At 41.2% G+C, this 26,135-nt stretch overlaps 2 protein-coding genes across 3 annotated transcripts; both read left to right on the top strand.

Moving 5' to 3' along the window:
- Nucleotides 1-2,667, top strand: LOC114827336 (disease resistance protein RUN1-like). Of its 2 annotated transcripts, XM_070806981.1 has the most exons (4): nucleotides 1-140; nucleotides 265-791; nucleotides 1,336-2,373; nucleotides 2,528-2,667. In XM_070806981.1, the coding sequence occupies exons 2-3, from the start codon at nucleotides 634-636 to the stop codon at nucleotides 2,360-2,362; spliced, it is 1,185 nt and encodes a 394-aa protein (XP_070663082.1). In that variant the 5' UTR covers nucleotides 1-140; nucleotides 265-633; the 3' UTR covers nucleotides 2,363-2,373; nucleotides 2,528-2,667. The 2 variants fall into 2 exon arrangements, with proteins under 2 accessions (XP_070663082.1, XP_070663083.1); XM_070806982.1 differs by lacking the exon at nucleotides 1-140 and having other exon boundaries at nucleotides 159-791.
- On the top strand, nucleotides 2,555-26,135 carry LOC103444552 (TOM1-like protein 4). The gene is given in 13 exon segments (XM_029109043.2): nucleotides 2,555-2,803; nucleotides 2,916-3,237; nucleotides 10,493-10,600; nucleotides 10,603-10,633; nucleotides 11,220-11,242; nucleotides 11,245-11,294; nucleotides 11,579-11,677; nucleotides 11,809-11,922; nucleotides 18,912-19,057; nucleotides 24,022-24,103; nucleotides 24,832-24,917; nucleotides 24,996-25,184; nucleotides 25,367-26,135. Coding segments are annotated over 13 exon segments (2,100 nt in total). The 5' UTR covers nucleotides 2,555-2,608; the 3' UTR covers nucleotides 26,022-26,135.

The raw sequence follows: 26,135 nt of genomic DNA, 5'->3' as shown, positions 1-26,135 counted from the left end.
CGACGACGGCCACTAGGCAACTTGGTGTACCTAAGCATTGATTGGACTTGACGACATACAGACAGACTTGTAGCCCCTCTCATGCCCCCTCTGACTTGATCTGACTTGATCTGTGACTTCATTTTCTTACATACACACAGGTTATTGCTCATCTTTCTGATTCATGGTTATTTCTGTTCATGTTATTGGCTAATACAATATTTTGAATGCTGAATTATTTTTCTGGTCATGTTTTTGCTTGGAAAACTAATACCACCATTCCAGTTAGCTTGTATTCAATGGCATCGAGCACCCAACGAGCCGCTTCATCTCTTCCTTCAGCTCTTGAATGGCAGTATGATGTCTTTTTGAGTTTTAGGGGCGACGACACGCGCTTAGGTTTTACCGCCCATCTACTTAAGGAATTGGAAGAACAAGGAATTACAAGAACTTTCTTTGATGACAATGATCTTGAAATAGGAAGAAAAGTTTCTGAAATCTTCCCGGCAATTGAAAAGTCGAGGCTTGCCATCATGGTCATCTCTCCAAACTACGCTTCTTCAAAATGGTGCCTGAACGAACTCGTAAAGATTCTTGAATGCATGGAAGAGAGAGGGGCAATTATACCAGTTTTCTACCAGGTGGAACCCTGCGATGTTGGAGATAGGTCTGGGAGTTTTGGGAAAGGCTTCACTGAACTCGAACAAAAGTGTAAGAATGACAAAGAGTGAGAATGCCGAAGTGATTTTGGAACAATGGAAAGATGCCTTACAAAAAGTGGCAAAAATCAAAGGGTCTACTTCAAAGAATAGGTTGGCATTACTTGTTTTTCTCTTTCACTCAATTCAAAAGCTTTAGCAATCAGCACTTGACCCTTCATTCTTGCTATTTTTTTATAATTCAATTCTTCTAAAGCCTGATACAATAACTTATAGGAAAATCGAAGAATTCATATCATTTACTTTTTGCACAGTAATGAAGGTGCTTCATAACCGCTTAATCCCAATACAACTTAATGACTAAACATTGAGGCTTTGTAGACTGTGTTTATGCCTACAGTTCCATCCTAGAGAGCCTTTCTTTTTACCATTATTTGGTCCATTTGAGAGTCTAAGGGGAAAAAATTGATCCAGTTAAGAAGTCATATGTTTGAAATCCAATACTGCTACGCTTTTTTGTCCTCCCCTTTTCCTAAACCGTCTCTAATTTTGTCCAATACCAAACCACCCTCTTATAGATGGACGCAGAGACCACTTGGTACTATGACTTCAGGTGGACGAAAACAAAAATAGTCTGTGGCTCTTTTATTTCCTTGTGTATTAGGTCATATCTTGACATTGTCTATTTTTCTTGTAGAGAACCAGATGTCATCGAACAAATTATTGAAAATGTACGGAATAAAGTAGGACCTTTATCATTGGAACCTGCAGAAAAGCTAGTTGACATTGAATCGAAACTGAAGGAACTTGATGTGCTTTTAGAACTAGAGTCAAATGATGTTCTCTTTATAGGAATATGGGGGATGGGTGGGATAGGTAAGACAACCCTTGCCAAAGCATGTTATGAGAGGATTCGTCATAAATTTCAAGCCGAAAGCTTTCATGACGGAGTTAGAGAGGATTCTAAGGCACACGGTATGGCCTGTGTACAGAGGAAGCTTTCCAATAGCCTTATGAAAAGAAATATACAAGACTGGGCTGCCGGTGAAGCTGCCAGATGGAGAAGTTTCTTACTTCAGAAAAAGGTTCTCATCATTCTTGATGACGTGGACGATAGTATCCAGTTAAGAGAGCTATGTGAAAAACCAGCTTGGTTTGGTCAGGGGAGTAGAATCATTATTACGACTAGAGATGAACGCTTGCTAATTTCACATGGTGTAGAAAAACAATTTAAGGTGCCGGAGCTGGGTAAAGTTGATGCTCTTAAACTTTTTAACTTGAGAGCCTTCCCTAGAGAGAATCCACCTGAAAGTTATAAGGCTCTGTCGTACAGTTTTGTGGACTATGCCAGTGGCCTTCCATTAGCTCTTGAAGTCTTGGGGTCTTTTTTGTATGGAAGAGATCTAGATGCACGGAGCAGTCAATTGCGTAAACTAGAGGGTGATTTCACATTGGATGAAAAAATTATGAAGATTCTTATAACAGGTTACGAGGGATTAGATCCGCAAGGGAGAGAGATTTTCCTTGACATCGCATGTTTCTTTAAAGGGGAGGACAAAGATCGAGTATTTGAAATACTTGATAGTTGTGGTTTTAATCCAGGTATTGACATAGATGTCCTTATGGAGAAGTCTCTGACAACAATTTCAGATAACAGGGTGCGGATGCATGATTTGTTACAAAAAAAGGGTCAAACAATTGTAAGGACATCTTTCATGTTTTGAAGGAAAAAACGGTAAGAGCTTACCTAATACGTCAAATGTAAATTAATCTAACGATTAAGAGGCACGTAAAAAAAAAAAAAACAGTTTGTTTTACTCATCTTCCTTTACTTTTATAATGTGCATATTATACTGCAATTCACTTGTTTTTTTATTCTTGGTTATCAGGGGACACCAACAGTTGAAGGCATTGTCCTAGACTTGCTGGAAACAAAAGAGGTGGAATGCCCTCCTGAAGCTTTTTCTCAGATGGTTAATCTTAGATTGCTCAAAGTCCACAACATGCGCCTTCCTGAAGGCCTCAACCGTCTCCCTAATTCCTTGAGATTTCTTGAATGGAGAGGTTATCCTCTACAATATCTCCCATCAGGATTCGACCCGGATGAGCTTGTTGAACTGATCATGTGTCATAGTAGAATTGAACAGCTCTGGAACGGAAAAAAGGTAAGCACTTACATCTACAATATTATTTACCTTATTTGTTAAAGTATATATTTCATTACCTTATTTGAGTTTTCTGGATCTAATTATTCTACATTTCTTGTAAACATTACAGAATTTTGACAAGTTGAAAATCATTAAAGTTAGTCATTCCAAAAGTTTGACTAGAACCCCTGATTTTGAAGGGATTCAGAATCTTGAGAGATTAGACTTTGAAGGATGCGAAAGTTTAGATGAGATTCACTCTTCCATAGGAACTCTCAAAAAGCTTACTTTCTTGACTCTTAAATATTGCAAAAGTCTCAAGCTTCTTCCGGATGAGATTGAGATGGAGCACCTAGAAGTTCTTGTTCTTTCTGGCTGCTCAAGCGTTAAAAAGATTCCAAATTTTGTGGAACCTATGGAGCATTTACGGAAGCTTTCTTTAGATGGGACTGGTATTGAATGTATACCTTCACCACTTGAACATCTAACCAGCCTTTCTTTGTTGGACTTGAGAGATTGCAAAAATCTGAAATGTCTTCCTAGTGCCATTGGAAATTTGAGGGCTATTAAAATTCTTGATGATTCTGGATGCTCAAATCTTGCCAAATTGCCAGAAAGCCTCGGGAAATTAGAGTTTGTGGAGAAGATTAATTTAAGTGGAACTGCTATAAAGGAATGTCCATCTTCCATTGCCCTTCTGAAAAACCTTAAAGCATTGATTTTTCATGGAATGGAAGGGCCATCACAACGACCATGGCTTATCTCGCTCCTTTTAAGATTAATGCCAGGGAGCCGTCATCATCCCATCAGTTTGTTCTTGCCTCCTCTATCAGGCCTTTGTTCTTTAATGGAATTAGACTTAAGTGGTCACAATCTTTGTGAAGGAGCAATCCCCAATGATATTGGCTGCTTATCATCTTTGGTATCATTGAACTTAAGTGGAAACAATTTTGTTAATCTTCCTACAAGCATTAGCCAACTCTCTAAACTTGAGAATTTATGCTTGAGTCGTTGCAGGAAGCTTCAACACCTTCCAGTTCTTTCATCAGATGTAGGTTTACTACAAGTAACTGCAGATGATTGTACTAAACTGGAAATGCTGGAATGTCCCTCAAATTTGGACAGATTGAATTCGTCATGCTTCAATCTCATCAATTGCTTTGGAATGCTTGAGAAAGAAAGCTACAATCATATTACATTTACTATGCTCCAAAGATATCTTAAGGTGCTCTCTCGCTCTCTCTCTCTCTCTCTCTCTCTCTCTCTCTCTCTCTCTCTCTCTCATTGCTTAACATCACTGTTTCACCTGTACAGGGAGTCCCTTATGCAGGAGATAGATGTGAAATTGTCATGCCTGGAAAGGAAATTCCTAGGTGGTTCACTCGTCAAAGTATGGGATCAGAAGTAAGCGTTGACCTAACTCGGCAATGGCGTGATAACAAGTGGATGGGATATGCTCTGTGCGCTGTATTTGAAGTTTATGGGAGCGGATGGGAGCTCTCTGGTGTTTTGGAAGTCAATGGAAAGGAAGAGTACCCTGCGCCTCTCCTATCTTTGGATGTCCAGCCCGTGTCAGATCATATTTGGCTGATCTATGTGTCTCGTGGTATAAGCTTTGGTACAGAGTGGCAAAACAGTTTCAGTCAGTTAATTTTTCATTTCAAAAGCTCAGGCCCCTGCTTGGTGAAGAGTTGCGGCACTCGTTTGGTGTACGAGGGCGATGTGGAAGAGTTGGATAAAATAGCGACCCAATCCATTAGCGATGTGGTAGATTGTGTTGGTATTGAAAAGTTTACTAACTCAATACCAAAACATGTAGGTGATAAGTTTACAAACTCTATCACACCTCTCACTTTGCACTCTCAATAAAATTGGACAAAGAAATAGAGAAAGGAGGGACAGGCTTCGGCAAAACACTTGGACTTTGATATATGAAAAGAGAGTTTACAAAACCAATAGCTTACAAGCTGAAAATGAGAAGGGAATTGGAATGGAATTGATGTTCTAAAGCCTAGCAAGAAGGCCTATTTATACAAAACAGAAATTGATAAACAATACAACAACATGTAATGAATGATGGTGTTTACCATCTTTCCACCCTTTCAAACACATGCAGCAACTTTGGATAGTTGGCACACACATGCATTGCATCCTTCTAGCTTGCAAACACAACCTTTCGGCTAGCACACAGCAGCCCACATCTCTGGTGTCTTTAAATCAGCTTTCGGTTAACAGATGGAGGAGCAATGATGTTTATATTTGTTGGATACAACATGGAAAGAAAAGCTAGCATCACATGGACAGTTATTAGACATCACATGGCTTTTAATTTGAATTTCCAACATGCCCCCTCAAATTAAAACGCCTTCATGCCTAGCATTTCACGTAGTAGTCGGAATGATTCAACTGGTAGTGGCTTAGTGAAGATGTCTGCCACTTGTTCCTTCGTGTGACAATAGACAAGCTCAATTGTCTTTTGCTTCACATGGTCCCTTAGAAAATGGAACCTGGTATCAATGTGTTTGCTCCTTCCATGTTGAACAGGATTCTTTGCAAGCTTGATTGCAGACATGTTATCCACATGAATCACAGTCGATTCCACTTGTGGATGACACACTGACTTCAATAGATTTCTTAACCAAATTGCCTCACACACTGTTGAGGCTACATCAACATACTCAGCTTCACATGATGACAAAGCAACAATTGATTGCTTCTTTGAAGTCCATGAGAAAGTTGTTGATCCTAGAAAAAACACATAGCCAGTTGTGCTTTTCCTTTCATCTTTGTCACTTCCCCAATCACTATCTGAATAACCAAATAATTTTGCATCTTCACCAAAATTATAAAATAAACCATAGTTTAGAGTACCTCTTATGTACCTCAAAATTCTCTTGGCAGCCAGCCAATGAGACTCCCTTGGTGTTTCCATGTATCGACTCACGAGTCCAACACCATAAACTATATCAGGTCTTGTGATTGTAAGGTACCTTAGGCTTCCAACCAAGCTTTTGTACACGGTTGAGTTTACAAACTCACATTCTCCTTCCTTAGACAGCTTCAATCCAGTTGCAACTGGAGTGTTGACAATATTGCACTTATCCATATTGAATTTCTCCAATATATCTCTCATGTACTTTTGTTGAGAGATGTAGATACCGTCACTTTCTTGCTTCACCTCTATGCCAAGAAAGTATGACATTAATCCATTGTCAGTCATCTCGAATTCACTGAATATGGATTGCTTGAACTCACAAAATATTGCTTCATTGTTTCCTGTAAACAACAAGTCATCTACATAGAGACAAATAATTAAGAACTCCCCTTTTGCACCATTCTTCATGTAAACTGAATGCTCGTATGGACATTTCTGAAATCCATTTTGGTGAAGGTAGTTGTCAATCCTTGAGTTCCAAGCTCGTGGTGCTTGCTTGAGGCCATACAACGCCTTCTTCAAACGATACACCTTATCTTCTTTTCCTTGTACTTGAAAGCCTTCTGGTTGTTCCACGTACACTTCTTCCTCAAGAACTCTATTAAGGAAGGCTGACTTGACATCTAGTTGATAAATTTTCCATTTATGATGAGCGGCAAGAGAGATTAGCAATCTTACCTTGTCAAGTCTTGCAACTGGAGCATAGACTTCATCATAGTCCACTCCGTACTTTTTTTTGTAGCCTTTTGCTACAAGCCTTGATTTGTATCGATCCACACTCCCATCTGCAGTGCGTTTGATCTTGTACACCCACTTGATACCAATAGCCTTCTGATTTGGTGGGAGCTTTGTCAACTCCCAAGTGTCATTCTTCTCGATGGCATGGATTTCTTCCTCCATGGCTATTCTCCAACGATCTTCTTCCACAGCTTCATTGAATAAGAGAGGCTCGTGGTCTGCATACAAGCAGAAAAGGTTGGTTTCTTCTTCTTCTTCTTGTCCATATATCTCGGTAAGACTTCTTAGCCTCACTGGAGTTGAGGAGCTGCTTTCTTCACTAGATGTAGGACCACTCCTTGCAATTCTGTGCACTGGAGTTGTTGTGATTGTTTAAGCAAGCTATTGCTCAACAGGTGGTACAACTTCTGGTTCTTCAAAATCAGTGGAGACGATCTTCTCTTTACTGACTTCTTTGTTGTTCCACTTCCATGCCTCTTCCTCACTGAAGATGACATCTCTACTAACCACTAGTTTGCCAGTTAGTGGCTTGTAGAGCTTGTATGCATTGGACTCTTCACTATAGCCCACAAACACACACTTCTCACCTCGATCATCGAGCTTTCTCCTCTTGGCTTCTGGAACTTGAGCATATGCAACACACCAAAAAACTCTTAGGTGTGCAACACTCGGCTTGTATCCACTCCAAGCCTCTTGTGGTGTCATCCTTTTGACACTCTTTGTTGGACATCGATTCAACAAATAAATCGAACAAGCTACAACTTCTGCCCACAATTCTTTTGGTAAATTCTTCTCCTTAAGCATGGACCTTGTCATGTCAAGGATGGTTCGATTCTTTCTTTCGGCTATCCCATTTTGCTGTGGGGTATAGGCATCAGTCAGTTGATGCCTAATTCCTTGCTCCTTGCAGTATGCTTGGAAAGCATTAGAGGTGTACTCTCCACCTCTATCTGATCTCACAGCCACAAGCTTGTGGTTGCTTTCAGCCTCTGTGAGTGCCTTGAACTCCTTGAAGATTCTTAGGGCAGCCGATTTCTCCTTGAGAAAATAAACCCAAGTCTTCCTATTAAAATCATCAATGAAAGTAATAAAATACCTATTACCTCCATAAGACATAGGATCCAATGGACCACATATATCCGTGTGTACCATCTGCAGTGGTGCCTTTGCTCTCCATGTATCACCAACAGGGAATGATAGTCGTGCTTGCTTGCCAAGCACACAACCTTCACATACTTTGTATGTGGCTTCAATCTGGGGTAGACCACGAACCATTCCTCCACTTGACAACAACTTTAGGCCATTGAAATGAAGATGGCCAAATCGAAGATGCCATTTCCATGACTCATCTTCCATTACATCGATGTTGCAACTCCCAATCTTTGTGTTCAACTTCAACGGGAACATTCGGTTTTTTTACATTTGAACACATGTAATAAGCTTTCTCCTTGCATTCCTGAGAGTGAGAAACATATCCTCCATATGTATAACATACCCTTTTCTGGAGCAGTTGACCAATGCTCAGAATGTTACTCTTCATACCTGGTATGTAGTAGGTATCGAAGATGTATTCTTCTTTACCATCCTTCTGGATGATTTTGATCTTTCCTTTGCCTTCAACTGGTAACCTTGAAGAGTCACCAAGACTCACAGATCCATAAGGCCCATCTTTGAGTTCTGCAAAAAACTCTTTCTTTCCACACATGTGGTTGCTTGCACCAGAGTCTAAATACCAAACATCTTGTTGGCTACTGATATCATGGTGTGCTAGTAAGACTGTAAATTCCTCACCAGCATTTCCATTTGATTCTGCCATGTTGACATGCTCACCATTTTTATATGAACATTCATTTGCATAATGTCCATATTGCTTGCAAGTGTGACATTGGATATACGCCTTTCCTTGGGTATATCTCCACTCTTGAGATTGACCTCGGTTTTGTTCATAGCCTCGACCTCTTCCTCGGGCTCGTCCTCGGCTACGGTTGGATGAACTCCCACGACGTGAGTTCCACTGCCCACGACCTTTATTTGGTTTGTCAATTTTCAATTTTGACTCCAAAGCTTGCTCTAGTGTTGTGGGGCTTGCATTCTTCTGAATGCGTTGCTCGTGAACTAGGAGGGATCCTAGTAGCTCATCTGCGCTCATCGCCTCCAAATCCTTAGATTCCTCAATGGCAGTCACCACTTGCTCAAACTTAGATGTAAGTGACCGGAGTATCTTCTCCACAACTCGTACTTCATCGAGTCTCTCGCCATTTCTCCTCATCTGATTTACCATCACAATGAGCCTTGAGTGATAGTCGGAGATGCTCTCCCCTTCATTCGTGTGAGCAGTTTCAAAATCTACTCGAAGTGACTGTAACCTCACTTTCTTGACTCGATCTACTCCTTTGTAGATTGTATTGAGTGTGTCCCATACTTGCTTGCTCGTTGTTACTTCTGCAACCTTCTCGAACGTTGAATCTTCTAATCCTTGATAGAGAAGATACAACGCCTTCTGGTCCTTCTTTCGTAAATCCTTGAGAGTGTTCCTTTGATCTGCAGTATATGTGGCTTCTTGCTCGGTAGTGGGTACAACATACCCACTACTGACAACTTCCCATAGCTCTTGTGATCCAAACAATGCTTTGAATTGGATGCACCATCTTTCATAATTTTCTTTCTTCAATGTGGGAACTTGGAGCTGCACTAAGTTGGATGCCATAACTGCTGCACTTGCCAGAATGGTATTCTGGCTCTGATACCAATTGTTGGTATTGAAAAGTTTACTAACTCAATACCAAAATATGTGGATGATAAGTTTACAAACTCTATCACACCTCTCACTTTGCACTCTCAATAAAATTGGACAAAGAAATAGAGAAAGGAGGGACAAGCTTCGGCAAAACACTTGGACTTTGATATATGAAAAGAGAGTTTACAAAACCAATAGCTTACAAGCTGAAAATGAGAAAGGAATTGGAATGGAATTGATGTTCTAAAGCCTAGCAAGAAGGCCTATTTATACAAAACAGAAATTGATAAACAATACAACAACATGTAATGAATGATGGTGTTTACCATCCTTCCACCCTTTCAAACACATGCAGCAACTTTGGATAGTTGGCACACACATGCATTGCATCCTTCCAGCTTGCAAACACAACCTTTCGGCTAGCACACAGCAGCCCACATCTATGCTGTCTTTAAATCAGCTTTCGGTTAACAGATGGAGGAGTAATGATGTTTATATTTGCGGGATACAACATGGAAAGAAAAGCTAGCATCACATGGACAGATAGTTAGACATCACATGACTTTTAATTTGAATTTCCAACAGATTGAAGGGTACATTGGCCGGCTTCGCCAATATGTTTGGAATCCCTCATTTCAAGTAGCAAAGCAATGAAGATGGAGTGAGGTCGACTAAGCCTAACCACGCAGCATCAAGCAAGTAAACATTCAGCAATGGTTTGGTCGCATAAATCTCTCATTCCTTTCCCTTATTCTCTGATCGTTTTGTCAACTGGGTTTAACTTTAAGCACAGGACCATTATCTTGCTAATTCGAATTTTGATTTTCAATTTTAGTACTAATATCCAATTGGGTTTTGCTTGTCTGTGTTTTATGGGCACAAATTTTTGTGGGTTTCTTGATGTGGGACTTGTATTGGTGTTAAGCGTACATTGTTGACGATCTGATTGTTTGTTATTTTGATTTGGGATACGTATTTGTGATGGGGATGAGCAGATAGTTGAATTTGTTTATAGACCCTATTTGTTTGCGATTTCGGGTTTTTAATATTTTCTGGATCAATTTTGTATAGTTCCGCTGTTTTCAATTATCGTAATTAAATTGGGATTTTCATAGGTTTTGTCTTGGTGGGTAAGAAATAATTTGTGGAACTTTTGGAATTGAACAAGATTACTGACATCGAGCTAATTAGTGATACAGGTGTCTTATGATCTTCCGTTTCTAGCATTTATTAAGTTCTTTTACATCACAAATGTTGAATTGCGCGTAGTTGAACTTGTTTTTGGCTTCTGATTTAGGAAGTTTTAAGGAAAAAGACTTGCGTGAAGGGGATTACGACATGGCTGGTAATGGTGCGGCCTGTGCAGAGAGGGCAACAAGTGATATGTTGATTGGCCCAGACTGGGCAAATTATGTGATATTATCAATATTGACCCTGGGTATGATTACTTTGTTTTCCCTCAATTTCATTTTTTAGATTGAATATTATATATAGGTATATCCACCCGTTTAGAGTTCGCATTTCTTAAATTGTTGAGTACGTTGAATCTTTTCTGAAATATTGATATCGTAGTCGTTGGTTGAAACTTTAAAGTGCTCAGAGCTTATTATGTATTCATATATACATGTGCACGCACATACACACGAAGTTTAATACTTGGCTCCTGGTAGAAGAGGAGATCTCCTCCTGAAAGGGAGATGTGGCTCATCTCATAAGGAAATCATGTCCTCCTGAAAAGTAACACTTTAAAAAATTGACAGGGTAGTAGAATGCTTTCGCTACATTGATTTGGGATGAACTGGAAACTTCGTAGAAGGAGTAATTTATTTTTCAAATAGATTCCATGAGCATCTTGGTGTATCGGGCTTTCTTTTATATGTTGGACATTTCTTAGCTCTTAAACTCTGCAGAAGACTATCCTCTTTATTTTCTATTGTTGTGGATTATTTTTCCCATAGAATCTCTTTCCTAATTTAAATATTCGGAATGCTTTGTTTTGCCAATGAACTGGTTTGAACTTTCAGGCAAGCAAAAGAGGCCTTGAAGATACGAAGCGCCTGGGCAGCAAAAATCCAAAAATACAACTCCTGGCTCTTTTTGTTAGTACTATTCCTTTTCTTTGTGAGACTTTCAGTATTTTTTGTGTTATTTCTTGTCATGTTTTTGCATCTTTCTTTTAAAATTTTAAATTCATGATGTAAAGCTTGTGGTACCCTTCCCATCCCAAAATATGTATACATGTGAAAATGTCAATAAATTTGTGATTTATGATGGACCTGTTGTGGTTCAATGATTGCCTTGCATTAGCCTATCATCAGCACAAAACAAGCCATTTCTGAGCAATGGTGTCTTTTTCCTTCTCCTAATTTATTATTCGATGCAGGCATTGGAGACTGTGAGCAAGAACTGTGGTGAGAATGTTTTTCAGCAGATCGTTGAGCGTGATATCTTGCATGAAATGGTCAAAATAGTAAAGAAGAAGGTGCTGCATTTCTCTCCCAACCTTTTGTTTTCTGTTTTCACTAACTTGTTGCTTCCTTTTTTCTTTCCAGTTTGTGCATGAATAGGATACTAACTTTCTTTCTGCTTTGTTATTCTAATTCCATTATGCAGCCAGACTTGAATGTTAGGGAAAAGATACTAATTTTGATAGATACATGGCAAGAAGCTTTTGGGGGACCAAGGGGAAGATTTCCCCAGTATTATGCAGCATATAATGAATTGAGGGTAATTGTTTTATCACATCTTTGTTATACTCATGTTAAGCTTTTGTTTGTAATCTGTACTATGTACACTGCATTTGTACTTGTGCTGTGTTCCCATGGAACTATCTTACTAATTTTCAATTTACTAATCAAAGTAGACCGTCTTCTAAAAAGTATTTCCTTTTAAAACTGCCTTATAGGATATTTCTTTCATTTGTCGAAGAATGGATATAGTATATAGAGAATAGAATCATGTTGTTATATATTTATGATATCACCAGTCTGACCCGGTCCAATCAGTGACATTCTTTGCTGTCATCTTTCTTTTGAGTTGCTTAATAGGCCATGTTTTTAAACATTTCTGTTTAATTATATGACCTAGTTAAGTTAAGATTAATGGGTAAACATGTTCAGCCCAAGTGCCTTCAGCTTTGACAGATGATAGTAAATGTTGTGAACAATGGAAGTAATAGTGATCTTGCAAACTCTCCTCTAGTGCAAGTCACTGCTATGCGTCCCTTATCACATCAGTCTGTTGGACCAGTATGATAGTGATGTTAGTTTCTATTCATCACAAGTATTGTGGTGAACTGAGTTTATCTTTTGGGGTTTTGAATATTTGTATGACCAATTGAGTATTTTATTTTTGTGATTGGTTGTTATGCTTGAATGACTGTTATAACTTATATGTGGTCATATTGGGATTTCTTATTATACTTCAGTTACTCACTAGCACTTCAACTTATTAGTATTGCATTATTTATTTGCTTCCTATAAGATTTCATGTCCGAGAGGCTTATGCCTTGCCTTGTCTGACAAAAGAGGCAACTACGCCTCAGCTTTCACACAATTAGATTTCAACGCATTTACCTTTCTACCTTTTGATGATGTTTAATAGGTCCAAAATAACATTTCCATCATTTTGGCCAGCAATACTTATAAGCTTACAACAACAACAACAACAAAGCCTTTTCCCACTAAGTGGGGTCGGCTATATGAATCCTAGAACGCCATTGCGCTCGGTTTTGTGTCATGTCCTCCGTTAGATCCAAGTACTCTTAAGTCTTTTCTTATAGTCTCTTCCAAAGTTTTCCTAGGTCTTCCTCTACCCCTTCGGCCCTGAACCTCTGTCCCGTAGTCACATCTTCGAACCAGAGCGTCATTCGGCCTTCTTTGCACATGTCCAAATCACCGGAGCCGATTTTCTCTCATCTTTCCTACAATTTCGGCTACTCCTACTTTACCTCGGATATCCTCATTCCCAATCTTATCATTTCTCGTGTGCCCACACATCCCACGAAGCATCCTCATCTCCGCTACACCCATTTTGTGTACGTGTTGATGCTTCACCGCCCAACATTCTGTGTCATACAACATCGCTGGCCTTATTGCCGTCCTATAAAATTTTCCCTTGAGCTTCAGTGGCCTACGACGGTCACACAACACGCCGGATGCATTCTTACACTTCATCCATCCAGCTCGTATTCTATGGTTGAGATCTCCATCTAATTCTCCATTCTCTTGCAAGATAGATCCTAGGTAGCGAAAACGGTCGCTTTTTGTGATCTTCGCTAGATTGCTCCGGTAATTAGTGTGGATAAGTATATAAATGGATAGAGATAGGAAAGCAAACACAAGATGTACATGGTTCACCCAGATTGGCTACGTCCACGGAATAGATGAGTTCTCATTAATTGTGAAGGGTTTACACAAGTACATAGGTTTAAGCTCTCCTTTAGTGAGTACAAGTGAATGATTTAGTACAAATGACATTAGGAAATATTGTGGGAGAATGATCTCGTAATCACGAAACTTCTAAGTATCGGAGTGTGGTGTCGTCTTGACTTGCCTTATCTGTCTCATAGGTAGATGTGGCATATTCTCTGGAAGTACTCTTCCTCCATCCAGGGGTGGTATCTTTAACTGGTGGAGATGCACAAGGTAATGTATCAATTTCACTTGAAGCTTACTTGTAGTTTCAGGCTTGGTCAAGCGCGATACAAACCATGTAGTAGGAGTCCCCCAAGTCGCCGAGCTAGGGGGTCTGCTGAAAGAGGTGACAGACAAGGTAAGCAATCAGAGCTCCGACTGATTGTTCACCTTCTCCCCATCTTGCAACAGCATGAAGGATAAAGAGAAGAAAAATGAGAAGAGATGATATGAGATACTTTTGCTTTTGAAGAAGTAACTTTCCACAGGCTTATTCTTGAATTGAGCTGGAGGGTTTTCTGGTTTCCTCCAGAGTATAAGGCCGACTGAAGAATTTGAGGGTCAAAACAAGTCCATCAAATCTAGAGTACGTTCCACCCTGCTGATATGGGATACTTTTGCTTTTGACAGAGTAATGGATGTATCGACACGTGTGCTGTTACGCTTGTCTCCACATGTTTCCTTGTATCCTTCGCACTTGCCCTATCTGTTCCTCAAGCAGATGCGGAATCTTCCCTGGAAACATAAGATGTTGAAGATGAGTACTTGAGAGCAATGCCAGGTAAGTAATCAGGTAAGGGGTTCCAGGCAGTCAGTTCCTGGCTGGAAGCTTGATTCCAAGTGCTGACTGATTCCTCTCTTTCTCCTTGTCTTGTAGGTAAAAACAAGGCCAAAGGAAAAGGCAGGGAAAAAGCATGATATGGGATACTCTTGCTTTTAACCCTAATGATATGAGATATTCTTGCTCTAGTATAGCTTGTTTGCAGAGGTATTATCGGGGGGAAAGAAAGCTGAATATTTCGAAAGGCTTCGTTGGGAGTGCCCTCTCAGATATGATGAAGTGTTGAGCATTTTTGCAGGTCTGCCTGTCCGTTGGGGATGGAGGTCGACATATATAGGAGCCTCCCTAACAAGTAGTAATGCTATTCCTTTACCCTGCTTGGTCATAGCACGGTAGTGGGAGCTGCCAGTTTCACATGTTTTAACTCTGTCAGAGCACTTTGAAAAAGTGGTCTGTAGTATCTGGCTCTCGAGATTCGGAGAACGATGCCTCTTCGATTTTTGAGAAAGCAATCATGTTGGGGGTCTGGCTCTCGAGATTCGGAGAGTAGTGTCTCTTCGATTTTTGAGGAAGTAATCATGTTGGGAGTCTGGCTCTCGAGATTCGGAGGGCGGTGCCTCTTCGATTTTGGAGCAAGCAATCTTGTTGGGAGTGTTGTCTCGAATGTGAGTAAAGGTTGGGCATGTTTGCTAGTCTACCTTGCCACGAAGCACAGAGGTTGACACACAGGGACTTTCCAATTGTCCAGCAATGGTACTGTTCCTTTACCCTCTTTTCGATTTTGAGAAAGTAGTCATGTTGGGAGTCTGGCTCTCGAGATTCGGAGGACGGTGCCTCTTCGATTTTGGAGCAAGCAATCTTGTTGGGAGTATTTTCTCGAATGTGAGTAAAGGTTGGGCATGTTTGCTAGTCTACCTTGCTACGAAGCACAGAGGTTGACACACAGGGGCTTTCCAATTATCCAGCAGTGGTACTGTTCCTTTACCCTTGTGGGTAATAATATGGTAGCTAGACCTTCAAAATTTATGTGTCTAAACTTTGTTAGTGCTGTTTCTTTGCTATTCTTTTACCTTTCTTGGTCAGAGCGATGTAGTGGGAGCTGCAAGCTTCACGTGCTCAACTTTGGCAGAGAACTTTGGCAAAGTTATCTGTGGTACCCATGAGCTATTGTTGCGTGTGGGAAGTGGGTGATTGAACAGTAAGATTCATGTGCTTTCTACTTCACCAGAAGTCTTCGACAGAATGCCCATAATTTCTGCAAAGCTGAGTGTGCGTGTGACAAGTGCTGACAAGGCTAGAAAAGTAGGTGCCTCTTCGATTTCTTAGATCGGCCCTCGTGGTCTCTGAGCAGCCCAGCTTTTAAGAAAGCGAGCGCCTCTTCGATTGATTCGGAGAACGATGCCTCATCGATTTTTGAGAAAGCAATCATGCTGGGGGTCTGGCTCTCGAAGATACGGGGAGCAGTGTCTTTTCGATTTTTGAGAAAGTAATCATGTTGGGAGTCTGGCTCTCGAGATTCGGAGGGCGGTGCCTCTTCGATTTTGGAGCAAGCAATCTTGTTGGGAGTGTTTTCTCGAATGTGAGTAAAGGTTGGGCATGTTTGCTAGTCTACCTTGCCACGAAGCACAGAGGTTGACACACAGGGACTTTCCAATTATCCAGCAATGGTACTGTTCTTTTACCCTCTCTTCGATTTTTAAGAAAGTAGTCATGTTGGGAGTCTGGCTCTCGAGATTCGGAGGACGGTGCCTCTTCGATTTTGGAGCAAGCAATCTTATTGGGAGTGTTTTCTCGAATGTGAGTAAAGGTTGGGCATGTTTGCTAGTCTACCTTGCCACGAAGCACAGAGGTTGACACACAGGGACTTTCCAATTATCCAGCAGTGGTACTGTTCCTTTACCCTTGTGGGTAATAATATGGTAGCTAGACCTTCAAAATTTATGGGTCTAAACTTTGTTAGTGCTGTTTCTTTGCTATTCTTTTACCTTTCTTGGTCAGAGCGATGTAGTGGGAGCTGCAAGCTTCACGTGCTCAACTTTGGCAGAGAACTTTGGCAAAGTTTTCTGTGGTACCCATGAGCTATTGTTGTGTGTGGGAAGTGGATGATTGAACAGTAAGATTCATGTGTTTTCTACTTCCTCAGAAGTCTTCGACAGAATGCCCATAATTTCCGCAAAGCTGAGTGTGCGTGTGACAGGTGCTGACAAGGCTGGAAAAGTAGGTGCCTCTTCGATTTCTGAGATCGGCCCTCGTGGTCTCTGGGGAGCCCAGCTTTTGAGAAAGCGAGCGCCTCTTCGATTTCTGAGATCAGCCTTCGTGGTCTTTGAGCAGCCCAACTTTTGAGAAAGTAAACGCCTCTTCGATTTCTGAGATCAACCCTCGTGATCTCTAAGCAGCCCAGCTTTTAAGAAAGCAAACGCCTCTTCGATTTCTGAGCAGGCGCCTCTTCGATTTCTGAAGCTCCGTCGAGTGCAGATTTTTATAGGGGCTGGCATTAAGTTCCAAAGCACACTTGAATCTCCACCAGTAGAAGCTTCATTCTTGCACTTCTAAGATCTTGATTTGTCCGACCTCTTCTCTCTTCAACACCTTTGAAAATGTCTGGCCCCTCCGACCGTCGTTTTGACTTGAACCTTGTTGAAGAGGCAGCCCCGCCTTCTCTAGACAACATATGGCGTCCATACTTCATCTCCCCTACTGGTCCTCTTACCGTTGGGGATTCCGTGATGAAGAATGATATGACCGCTGCGGTGGTGGCCAGGAACCTTCTCACTCCCAAAGATAACAGACTACTTTCTAAACGGTCTGATGAGTTAGCTGTTAAGGATTCGCTGGCTCTCAGTGTTCAGTGTGCAGGTTCTGTGTCTAATATGGCCCAACGCCTATTTGCTCGAACCCGCCAAGTTGAATCATTGGCGGCTGAAGTGATGAGTCTCAAACAGGAGATTAGAGGGCTCAAGCATGAGAATAAACAGTTGCACCGGCTCGCACATGACTATGCTACAAACATGAAGAGGAAGCTTGACCAGATGAAGGAAACTGATGGTCAGGTTTTACTTGATCATCAGAGATTTGTGGGTTTGTTCCAAAGGCATTTATTGCCTTCGTCTTCTGGGGCTGTACCGTGTAATGAAGCTCCAAATGATCAACCTCTGATGCCTCCTCCTTCTAGGGTTCTGTCCAGTACTGAGGCTCCAAATGATCCCCCTCCGGTGCCTTCTCTTTCTGGGGCTCTACCGATTGCTGAGACTTCTCCTAAGCAACCTTTGTGAAGGTTCCCTCTTGTGTGTTTATTTTGACTCATGTATATGTACATATTTGTAGCTTATCTGGGATATCAATAAATAAGTTTTCCTTCATTTCAACGTATTGTGTTAAATACACCAAAGCCTTCTTCGCTAAGTTCTTTGAATTTTCTTTTGTTGAAGCTTGTATGTTGAAGCTTTCTGAGTGGAGCATGTAGGTTGGGGTAGTGTTCCCTTAATTTTCCGAGTGAGGAAAACTTCTCGGTTGGAGACTTGGAAAATCCAAGTCACTGAGTGGGATCGGCTATATGAATCTTAGAACGCTATTGTGCTCGATCATGTGTCATGTCCTTCGTTAGATCCAAGTACTCTAAGTCTTTTCTTAGAGTCTCTTCCAAAGTTTTCCTAGGTCTTCCTCTACCCCTTCGGCCCTGAACCTCTGTCTCATAGTCGCATCTTCTAATCGGAGCGTCAGTAGGCCTTCTTTGCACATGTCCAAACCACCGTAACCGATTTTCTCTCATCTTTCCTTCAATTTCGGCTACTCCTACTTTACCCCGGATATCCTCATTCCTAATCTTATCCTTTCTCGTGTGCCCACACATCCAACGAAGCATCCTCATCTCCGCTACACCCATTTTGTGTACGTGTTGATGTTTCACCGCCCAACATTCTGTGCCATACAGCATCGCCGACCTTATTGCCGTCCTATAAAATTTTCCCTTGAGCATCAGTGGCATACGGCTGTCACATAACACGCCGGATGCACTCTTCCACTTCATCCATCCAGCTTGTATTCTATGGTTGAGATCTCCATCTAATCTCCGTTCTTTTGCAAGATAGATCCTAGGTAACGAAAACGGTCGCTCTTTGGTATTTCTTGATCTCCGATCCTCACCCCTAACTCGTTTTGGCCTCCATTTGCACTGAACTTGCACTCCATATATTCTGTCTTTGATCGGCTTAGGCGAAGACCTTTATATTCCAACACTTCTTTCCAAAGGTTAAGCTTTGCATTTACCCCTTCCTGAGTTTCGTCTATCAACACTATATCGTCTGCGAAAAGCATACACCAAGGAATATCATCTTGAATATGTCCTGTTAACTCATCCATTACCAACGCAAAAAGGTAAGGACTTAAGGATGAGCCTTGATGTAATCCTACAGTTATGGGAAAGCTTGCTATTCAATATTTAGTATAACTGTGGATTTTAATTATTTTCTCTTTATTCTGTTTCTTCTTCCACCCTAACTCTCTTAATGAATAACCGACAGTCTGCAGGAGTTGAATTTCCACCAAGAGAAGAGAACAGTGTACCAATATTTACTCCGCCCCAGACCCAGCCAGTAGTTTCTCCTGTTACATCATATGATGATGCTGCCATTCAGGCTTCTCTCCAGTCGGATGCATCGGGCCTTAGGTACTAGCTGAGAATATGGTTTTCTTGGAAACATACATTTTTGGGCCTTTTGAGTATGGTATTTATTCCCTGTTCAAACAATTATTGTTTCCTTCACATGCATGTTTGTCACAACTATAAACTTGCGTGTTGATTGCATGAGAGAGGTTAAAAATATTTGTAGGCAATTGGAAAATGTCCCAGGATTAAAACCCTCAGTATGACATGTTCTACATATGTTGTACTGCATAAATTGGCGATTCGATTGTTTCTCTTTCATTTTTTATTTCTTCAACTTCTTCAAAAAAAAAAAAATTTTATACCTTTCTCATTATCAAATTTGAATGTGTTGTGCATGCTTTAATACTGCAGAAAAATTTGACTATATATCTGAAAGGCCTTAACCTTGTCAAGTATTCATCAATTCTCCCCTTGACATGAGGATGTCTCTTACATCCTTACTATTATAAGTCCCGTCAGTCCTAGGGTCTTAATCTTTAGTAAGAGATGTCAATCGGCATATATTTTTTATGCTTGTACAATTATTTCAGCTACTGCTTGTTGAATGTCATGATCCGTAACTGTAATTTATGAAAGAATTCATCCTTGCTTGATTGAATTTTGTGCTAATAAGAAATTGAACAATAGACTTCAAATCATTTATCTTCTTTGTACATATACACGAATCAAAATAAACAAACAAGAGGGAGCCTTCACAAAAGTTGCTTAGGAGAAGTCTAAGCAGTCGGCAGAGCCCCAGAAAGAGAAGGCACCGGAGGGGGATCATTCGAAGCCTCAGTACTGGACAGCACCCTAGAAGGAGGAGGCATCGGAGGTTGATCATTTGGAGCTTCATTACGCGGTACAGCCCCAGAAGACAAAGGCAATAAATGCCTTTGGAACAAACCCACAAACCTCTGATGATCATGTAAAATCTGACCATCAGATTCCTTCATCTGGTCAAGCTTCTTCTTCATGTTTGTAGCATAGTCATGAGCGAGTCGGTGCAACTGTTTATTCTCATGCTTGAGCCCTCTAATCTCCTGTTTGAGACTCATCACTTCAGCCGCCAATGATTCAACTTGGCGGGTTCGAGCAAATAGGCGTTGGGCCATATTAGACACAGAACCTGCACACTGAACACTGAGAGCCAGAGAATCCTTAACAGCCAACTCATCAGACCGTTTAGAAAGTAGTCTGTTATCTTTGGGAGTGAGAAGGTTCCTGGCCACCACCGCAGCGGTCATATCATTCTTCATCACGGAATCCCCAATGGTAAGAGGACCAGTAGGAGATAAGAAGGATGGGCGCCATATGTTGTCTAGAGAAGGCATGGCTGCCTCTTCAACAAGGTTCAAGTCAAAACGACGGTTGGAGGGGCCAGACATTTTCAAAGGTGTTGAAGAGAAAAGAGGTCGGACAAATCAAGATCTTAGAAATGCAAGAAGGGAGCTTCTACTGGTGAAGATTCAAGTGTGCTTTGGAACTTAATACCAGCCTTTATAAAAATCCGCACTCGATGGAGCTTCAGAAATCGAAGAGGCGTCTGCTCAGAAATCGAAAAGGCGTTTGCTTTCTCAAAAGTTGGGCTGGTCAGAGACCACGAGGGCCGATCTCAGGAATCGAAGAGGCGTTTGCTTTCTCAAAAGCTGGGCTGCTCAAAGACCATGAAGGTCGATCGCAGAAATCGAAGATGCGCTTGCTTTCTCAAAAGCTGGGCTGCTCAGAGACCACGAGGGTCGATCTCAGAAATCGAAGAGGCACCTGCTTTTTCAGCCTTGTCAGCACCTGTCACATGCACACTCAACTTTGCAGAAATTACGGGCATTCTGTCAAAGATTTCTAGTGAAGTAGAAAGCACGTGAATGTTACTGTTCAATCATTCACTTTCCACACGCAACATCAGCTCACGAGTACCACAGATAACTTTGCCAAAAATCTCTGACAAAGTTTAGACACGTGAAGCTTGCAGCTCCCATTACATCGCTATGACCAAGAAGGGTAAAAGAATAGCAAAGAAACAGCACTAACAAAGTTTAGACACATAAATTTTGAAGGTCTAGCTACCATATTATTACCCACAAGGGTAAAAGAACAGGACCATTGCTGGATAATTGGAAAGTCCTTGTGGGTCAACCTCTGTGCTCCGTGGCAAGGTAGACTAGCAAACAGGCCTAACCTTTACTCACATTCGAGAAAACACTCCAACAAGATTGCTTGCTTCAAGATCGAAGAGACACCGTCCTCCGAATCTCGAGAGCCAGACTCCCAACATGATTACTTTCTCAAAAAGCGACGAGACACCGCTCTCTGAATCTCGAGAGCCAGACTCCTAGCAAGATTGCTTTCTCAAAAATCGAAGAGGCACCGTTCTCCGAATCTCGAGAGACAGATCCCCGACAGGATTGCTTGTTAGAAAACCGAAGAGCCACTGCTTTCTCAACTTCGAGAGCCCCTTAGATAAAGCTTGTCTGTAATCCTCACATCGCTTTCTCAACTTCGAGAGCTAGATCTCCTTGGATAAAGCTTGTCTGTAATCTTCACACGTAACATCAGCTTTCCAGATACCACAGACCATTTTTTCAAAGTGCTCTGACAGAGTTAAAACACGTGAAGTTGGCAGCTCCCACTACCGTGCTATGACCAAGCAGGGTAAAAGAATAGTATTACTCCTTGTTAGGGAGACTCCTATATATGTCGACCTTCATCCTCAACGGACAGGCAGACCTGCAAAAATGCTCAACCCTTCCTCATATCTGAGAGGGCACTCCCAACGAAGCCTCTCGGAATACTCAGCTTTCTTTCCCCCCGAGAATACCTCTACAAACAAGCTACACTAGAGCAAGAATATCTCATATCATCAGGGTTAAAAGCAAGAGTATCCCATATCATGCTTTTTCCCCGTCTTTTCCTTTGGCCTTGTTATACCTGCAAGACAAGGAGAAAGATAGCAATCAGTCAACACTTGGAATCAAGCTTCTAGTCCGGAACTGACTGCCTGGAACCCCATTGCTCTCGAGTACTCATCTTCAACATCTTATGCTTCCCGAGAAGATACCACATCTGCCTGAGGAACAAATAGGGCAAGTGAGAAGGATACAAGGAAGCATGTGGAGACAAGCGCAACAGAACACGTGTCGATACATCCACTACTTTGCCAACGGCAAAAGTATCCCATATCAGCAGGGTCGAACGTACTCTAGATTTGATGGACTTGTTTTGACCCTCAAATTCTTCAGTCGGCCTTATACTCTGGCGGAAACAAGAAAACCCTCCAGCTCAGTTCAAGAATAAGCCTATGGAAAGTTACTTCTTCAAAAGCAAAAATATCTCATATCACCTTTTCTCATTTTCTTCTCTTTATCCTTCATGCTACCTGCAAGATAAGGAGAATGATAACAATCAGCCGGAACTCGAAATCAAACTTCTGATATGGGACTGATTGCTTGGATCTCTGATTGCTTACCTTGTTTGTCACCTCTTTCAGCAGATCCCCTAGCTCGGCGACTTGGGGGACTCCTACTACATGGTTTGTATCGCGCTTGACCAAGCCTGAAACTACAAGTAAGCGTCAAGTGAAATTGATACATTACCTTGTGCATCTCCACCAGTTAAAGATACCACCCCTGGAGGGAGGAAGAGTACTTCCAAAGAAGATGCCACATCTACCTATGACACAGATAAGGCAAGTGAAGACGATACCACACTTCGGTACTTAAAAGTTTCGTGATTACGAGATCATTCTTCCACAATATTTCCTAATGTCATCCGTACTAAATCATTCACTTGTACTCACTAAAGGAGAGCTTGAACCTATATACTATGTAAACCCTTCACAATTAATGAAAACTCCTTTACTCCGTGGACGTAGCCAATCTGGGTGAACCACGTACATCTTGTGTTTGCTTCCTGTCTCTATCCATTTACATACTTATCCACACTAATGACCGGAGCAATCTAGCGAAGATCACAAACTTAATATTTAAGATGATATTCTTTGGTGTATGCTTTTCGCAAACGATATAGTGTTGATAGATGAAACGTAGGAAGGGGTAAATGCGAAGCTTAACCTTTGGAGAGAAGTGTTGGAATCTAAAGGTCCTTGCCTAAGCCGATCAAAGACAGAATATATGGAGTGCAAGTTCAGTGCAAACGGAGGCCAAAATGAGTTAGGGGTGAGGATCGGAGATCAGGAAATACCAAAGAGCGACCGTTTTCGCTACCTAGGATCTATCTTGCAAAAGAATGGAGAATTTGATGGAGATCTCACCCATAGAATACAAGCTGGATGGATGAAGTGGAAGAGTGCATCCGGCGTGTTGTGTGACCGTCGTAGGCCACTGAAGCTCAAGGGAAAATTTTATAGGACGGCAATAAGGCCGGCAATGCTGTATGGCATAGAATGTTGGGCGGTGAGGCATCAACACGTAGGTGTAGTGGAGATGAGGATGCTTCGTTGGATGTGTGGGCACACGAGAAAGGATAAGATTAGGAATGAGGATATCCGAGGTAAAGTAGGAGTAGCCGAAATTGAAGGAAAGAGGAGAGAAAATCGGTTACGGTGGTTTGGACATGTGCAAAGAAGGCCTACTGACGCTCCGGTTCGAAGATGTGACCACGGGACAGAGGTTCAGGGCCGAAGGGGTAGAGGAAGACCTAAGAAAACTTTGGAAGAGACCCTAAGAAAAGACTTAGAGTACTTGGATCTAACGGAGGACATGACACAAAACCAAGCGCAATGGCGTTCTAGGATTCATATAGCCGACCCCACTTAGTGGGAAAAGGCTTTGTTGTTGTTGTATAGTTATTCCATCTTTCCCGAATCCCCCATAATTACCTATACAGACAATTCCAACATAATGATATTGTAACAGATGCTATCTGTTTTTTATGCTTTGGGATGCTTTTTTATTTTTGGTAAAAATTGTCTGAATTATTATTGAAGCTATGATAGATCCATCCTGATTGGAACTGTCTTTAATCAGCTTGCCAGAGATTCAGTATGCTCGTGGAATTGCAGATGTGTTGATGGAAATGCTTAATGCCTTGGATGCTAAGAATCCTGAGGTAATATATTTTCTACCTTATTTTTTTACTTCTGATTAATTTCTTTCCAAAAAGGTATTATTAAAGGATAATTTCTTATTTATGTTTTTCTAGAATTTTTTTTTTGTTGAGAGGCCAATGATTCTATTTTTTTGTTTTTGTGTGTGGAGTTCTCTAGCGGTGAAAGTTTCATATGTGCCCACAGTAGAAAATTCTGAAAGTTGTATATGGTCAATTGTGGAGAATATTTATGGTCCATACTTTTCCTTACTTATGCACTGTATGTAAATTATTTGAGGAGATATATTGATAACAAAACTTTATTTATAAGGCTAGCTATCCAGAGGTGTCAATTACTGTGATTGTAAAATTTTTTGAAGTTGGGACTTTTAGCAGAGTTGGAATTAGGTGGTTAATTACTCGCAAATTAGTACCTTTAAGGGCTGCACTTTTCTTGTGCTTGTAGAAGGGAGGAGGTATGGATGATTGAAGGGGAATGGGTGAAATAAAAACTTGAAGGAGAAAATAGAATAGTTGAGATTGATTTAATTTGTGGTTTAAATACCGTTCCATATTCATTTTAATGCTCATCCATCTGAGCCCTTTCTTTCTCCCTATTTTCTCCATACAATTCCTCTTCGGCTTTTACTAAAAATAAAAAATGAACCAAAATCGTAATATTACCATCCGGGCTTTTAATGTGTGCAAATTTAATGGTCATAAATGGTCAAAATGAAATACTATGGCAGGGTTTGAAGGAAGAAGTGATTGTTGACCTTGTTGATCAGTGCCGTTCATACCAAAAGCGTGTCAGGCTTCTTGTGAATGAGACTGCGTAAGTGATTTGATATGGATTTGAGTTTTACTCATACATTTGATGCAATAGTGACAGTTGTGGTTGCTCTCCTCTCAGAGATGAGGAGCTTCTATGTCAGGGATTGGCACTGAACGATGATCTGCAGCGTGTAATTTCTCGGCATGACGATATTGTGAAAGGAACTACAACTACAGTAAGAGGAGCAGAATCTTCAGTTGTGCCACTTGTGAATGTGAACCATGAGGATGATGTGTCTGAGGATGAATTTTCCCAACTAGCGCACAGGTGATTGTTAGAGGAACACTTCTAAGTTTTATTTTGCATTGTCATTTCATTCTCACTTGTTTTTGTTTCTACCAATTTTACTTGTATGTGTGCGCTTCAGAATATGAATATTGCAAGTTCTGTTAGTTTTTTACTTTTAATATTCTTATCCTCTTAGTAAAATTCGGTAAGATGCATTGCAGGTCATCAAGAGATAATTCACAAGGACAGGGCCAGAGATCAGCCAATGCCAAGGCTGAACCTGTGCAAGTCAGCCCACTTCTTCCTCTTCCACCGTCTTCGCAAAGGCCAATCACTCTAGGTCCTGGTGTGATTGATTATCTCAGTGGAGAAGCCTACAAATCTGAAGGATCCTCTGCAACATCAGAATCCACATCTTTTGCCGCTCCAGTTCATTCCAGCTCCACCTCACGATTGACTCCACTATCACCTTCACACCCTTCTTCCCAAAACACAACTCCATCACCTATATTCACTGGAAAGCCTGTATATGATGAACCGGCTCCTAGAAGCAAATCTATAGATGGGCTACCTCCTGCTCCTTGGGATACTCAGTCTCTGGGGAATCCTCAGTCTCCTGGCAATGGTCAATCTCCTGTCAGCCTTCCACCTCCGCCTTCCAGGTATAACCAGAGACAACAGTTTTTTGAGAAACAAGGCGTTCCAGGCAGTGGATCTGGTTCATCTTATGACAACTTAGTGGGACAGACTCAGAATCTCTCCCTTAATTCGTCTACCCCAACAAAACAAGTAAAACAGGAAGATGCTCTTTTCAAGGATCTAGTTGATTTTGCAAAAGCCAAGTCATCTTCTTCAAATCCGAATAGGTCATTTTGAGTTGTGCCCCATCAGCGTATCGGTCAGTCCGGCTCTGGACCTTGTTCCTCACTTACACATGAGATCATGAGATTACATGTTGCTAAATAAATATTGGTAGGAACTTTTTCGGTT

The sequence above is a fragment of the Malus domestica genome, chromosome 10, assembly GCF_042453785.1.
Source record: "Malus domestica chromosome 10, GDT2T_hap1".
NCBI classification, from domain to species: domain Eukaryota; kingdom Viridiplantae; phylum Streptophyta; class Magnoliopsida; order Rosales; family Rosaceae; genus Malus; species Malus domestica.
Note: the sequence above shows the minus strand (reverse complement) of the source record. Positions and strands in the feature narration are given on the sequence as shown.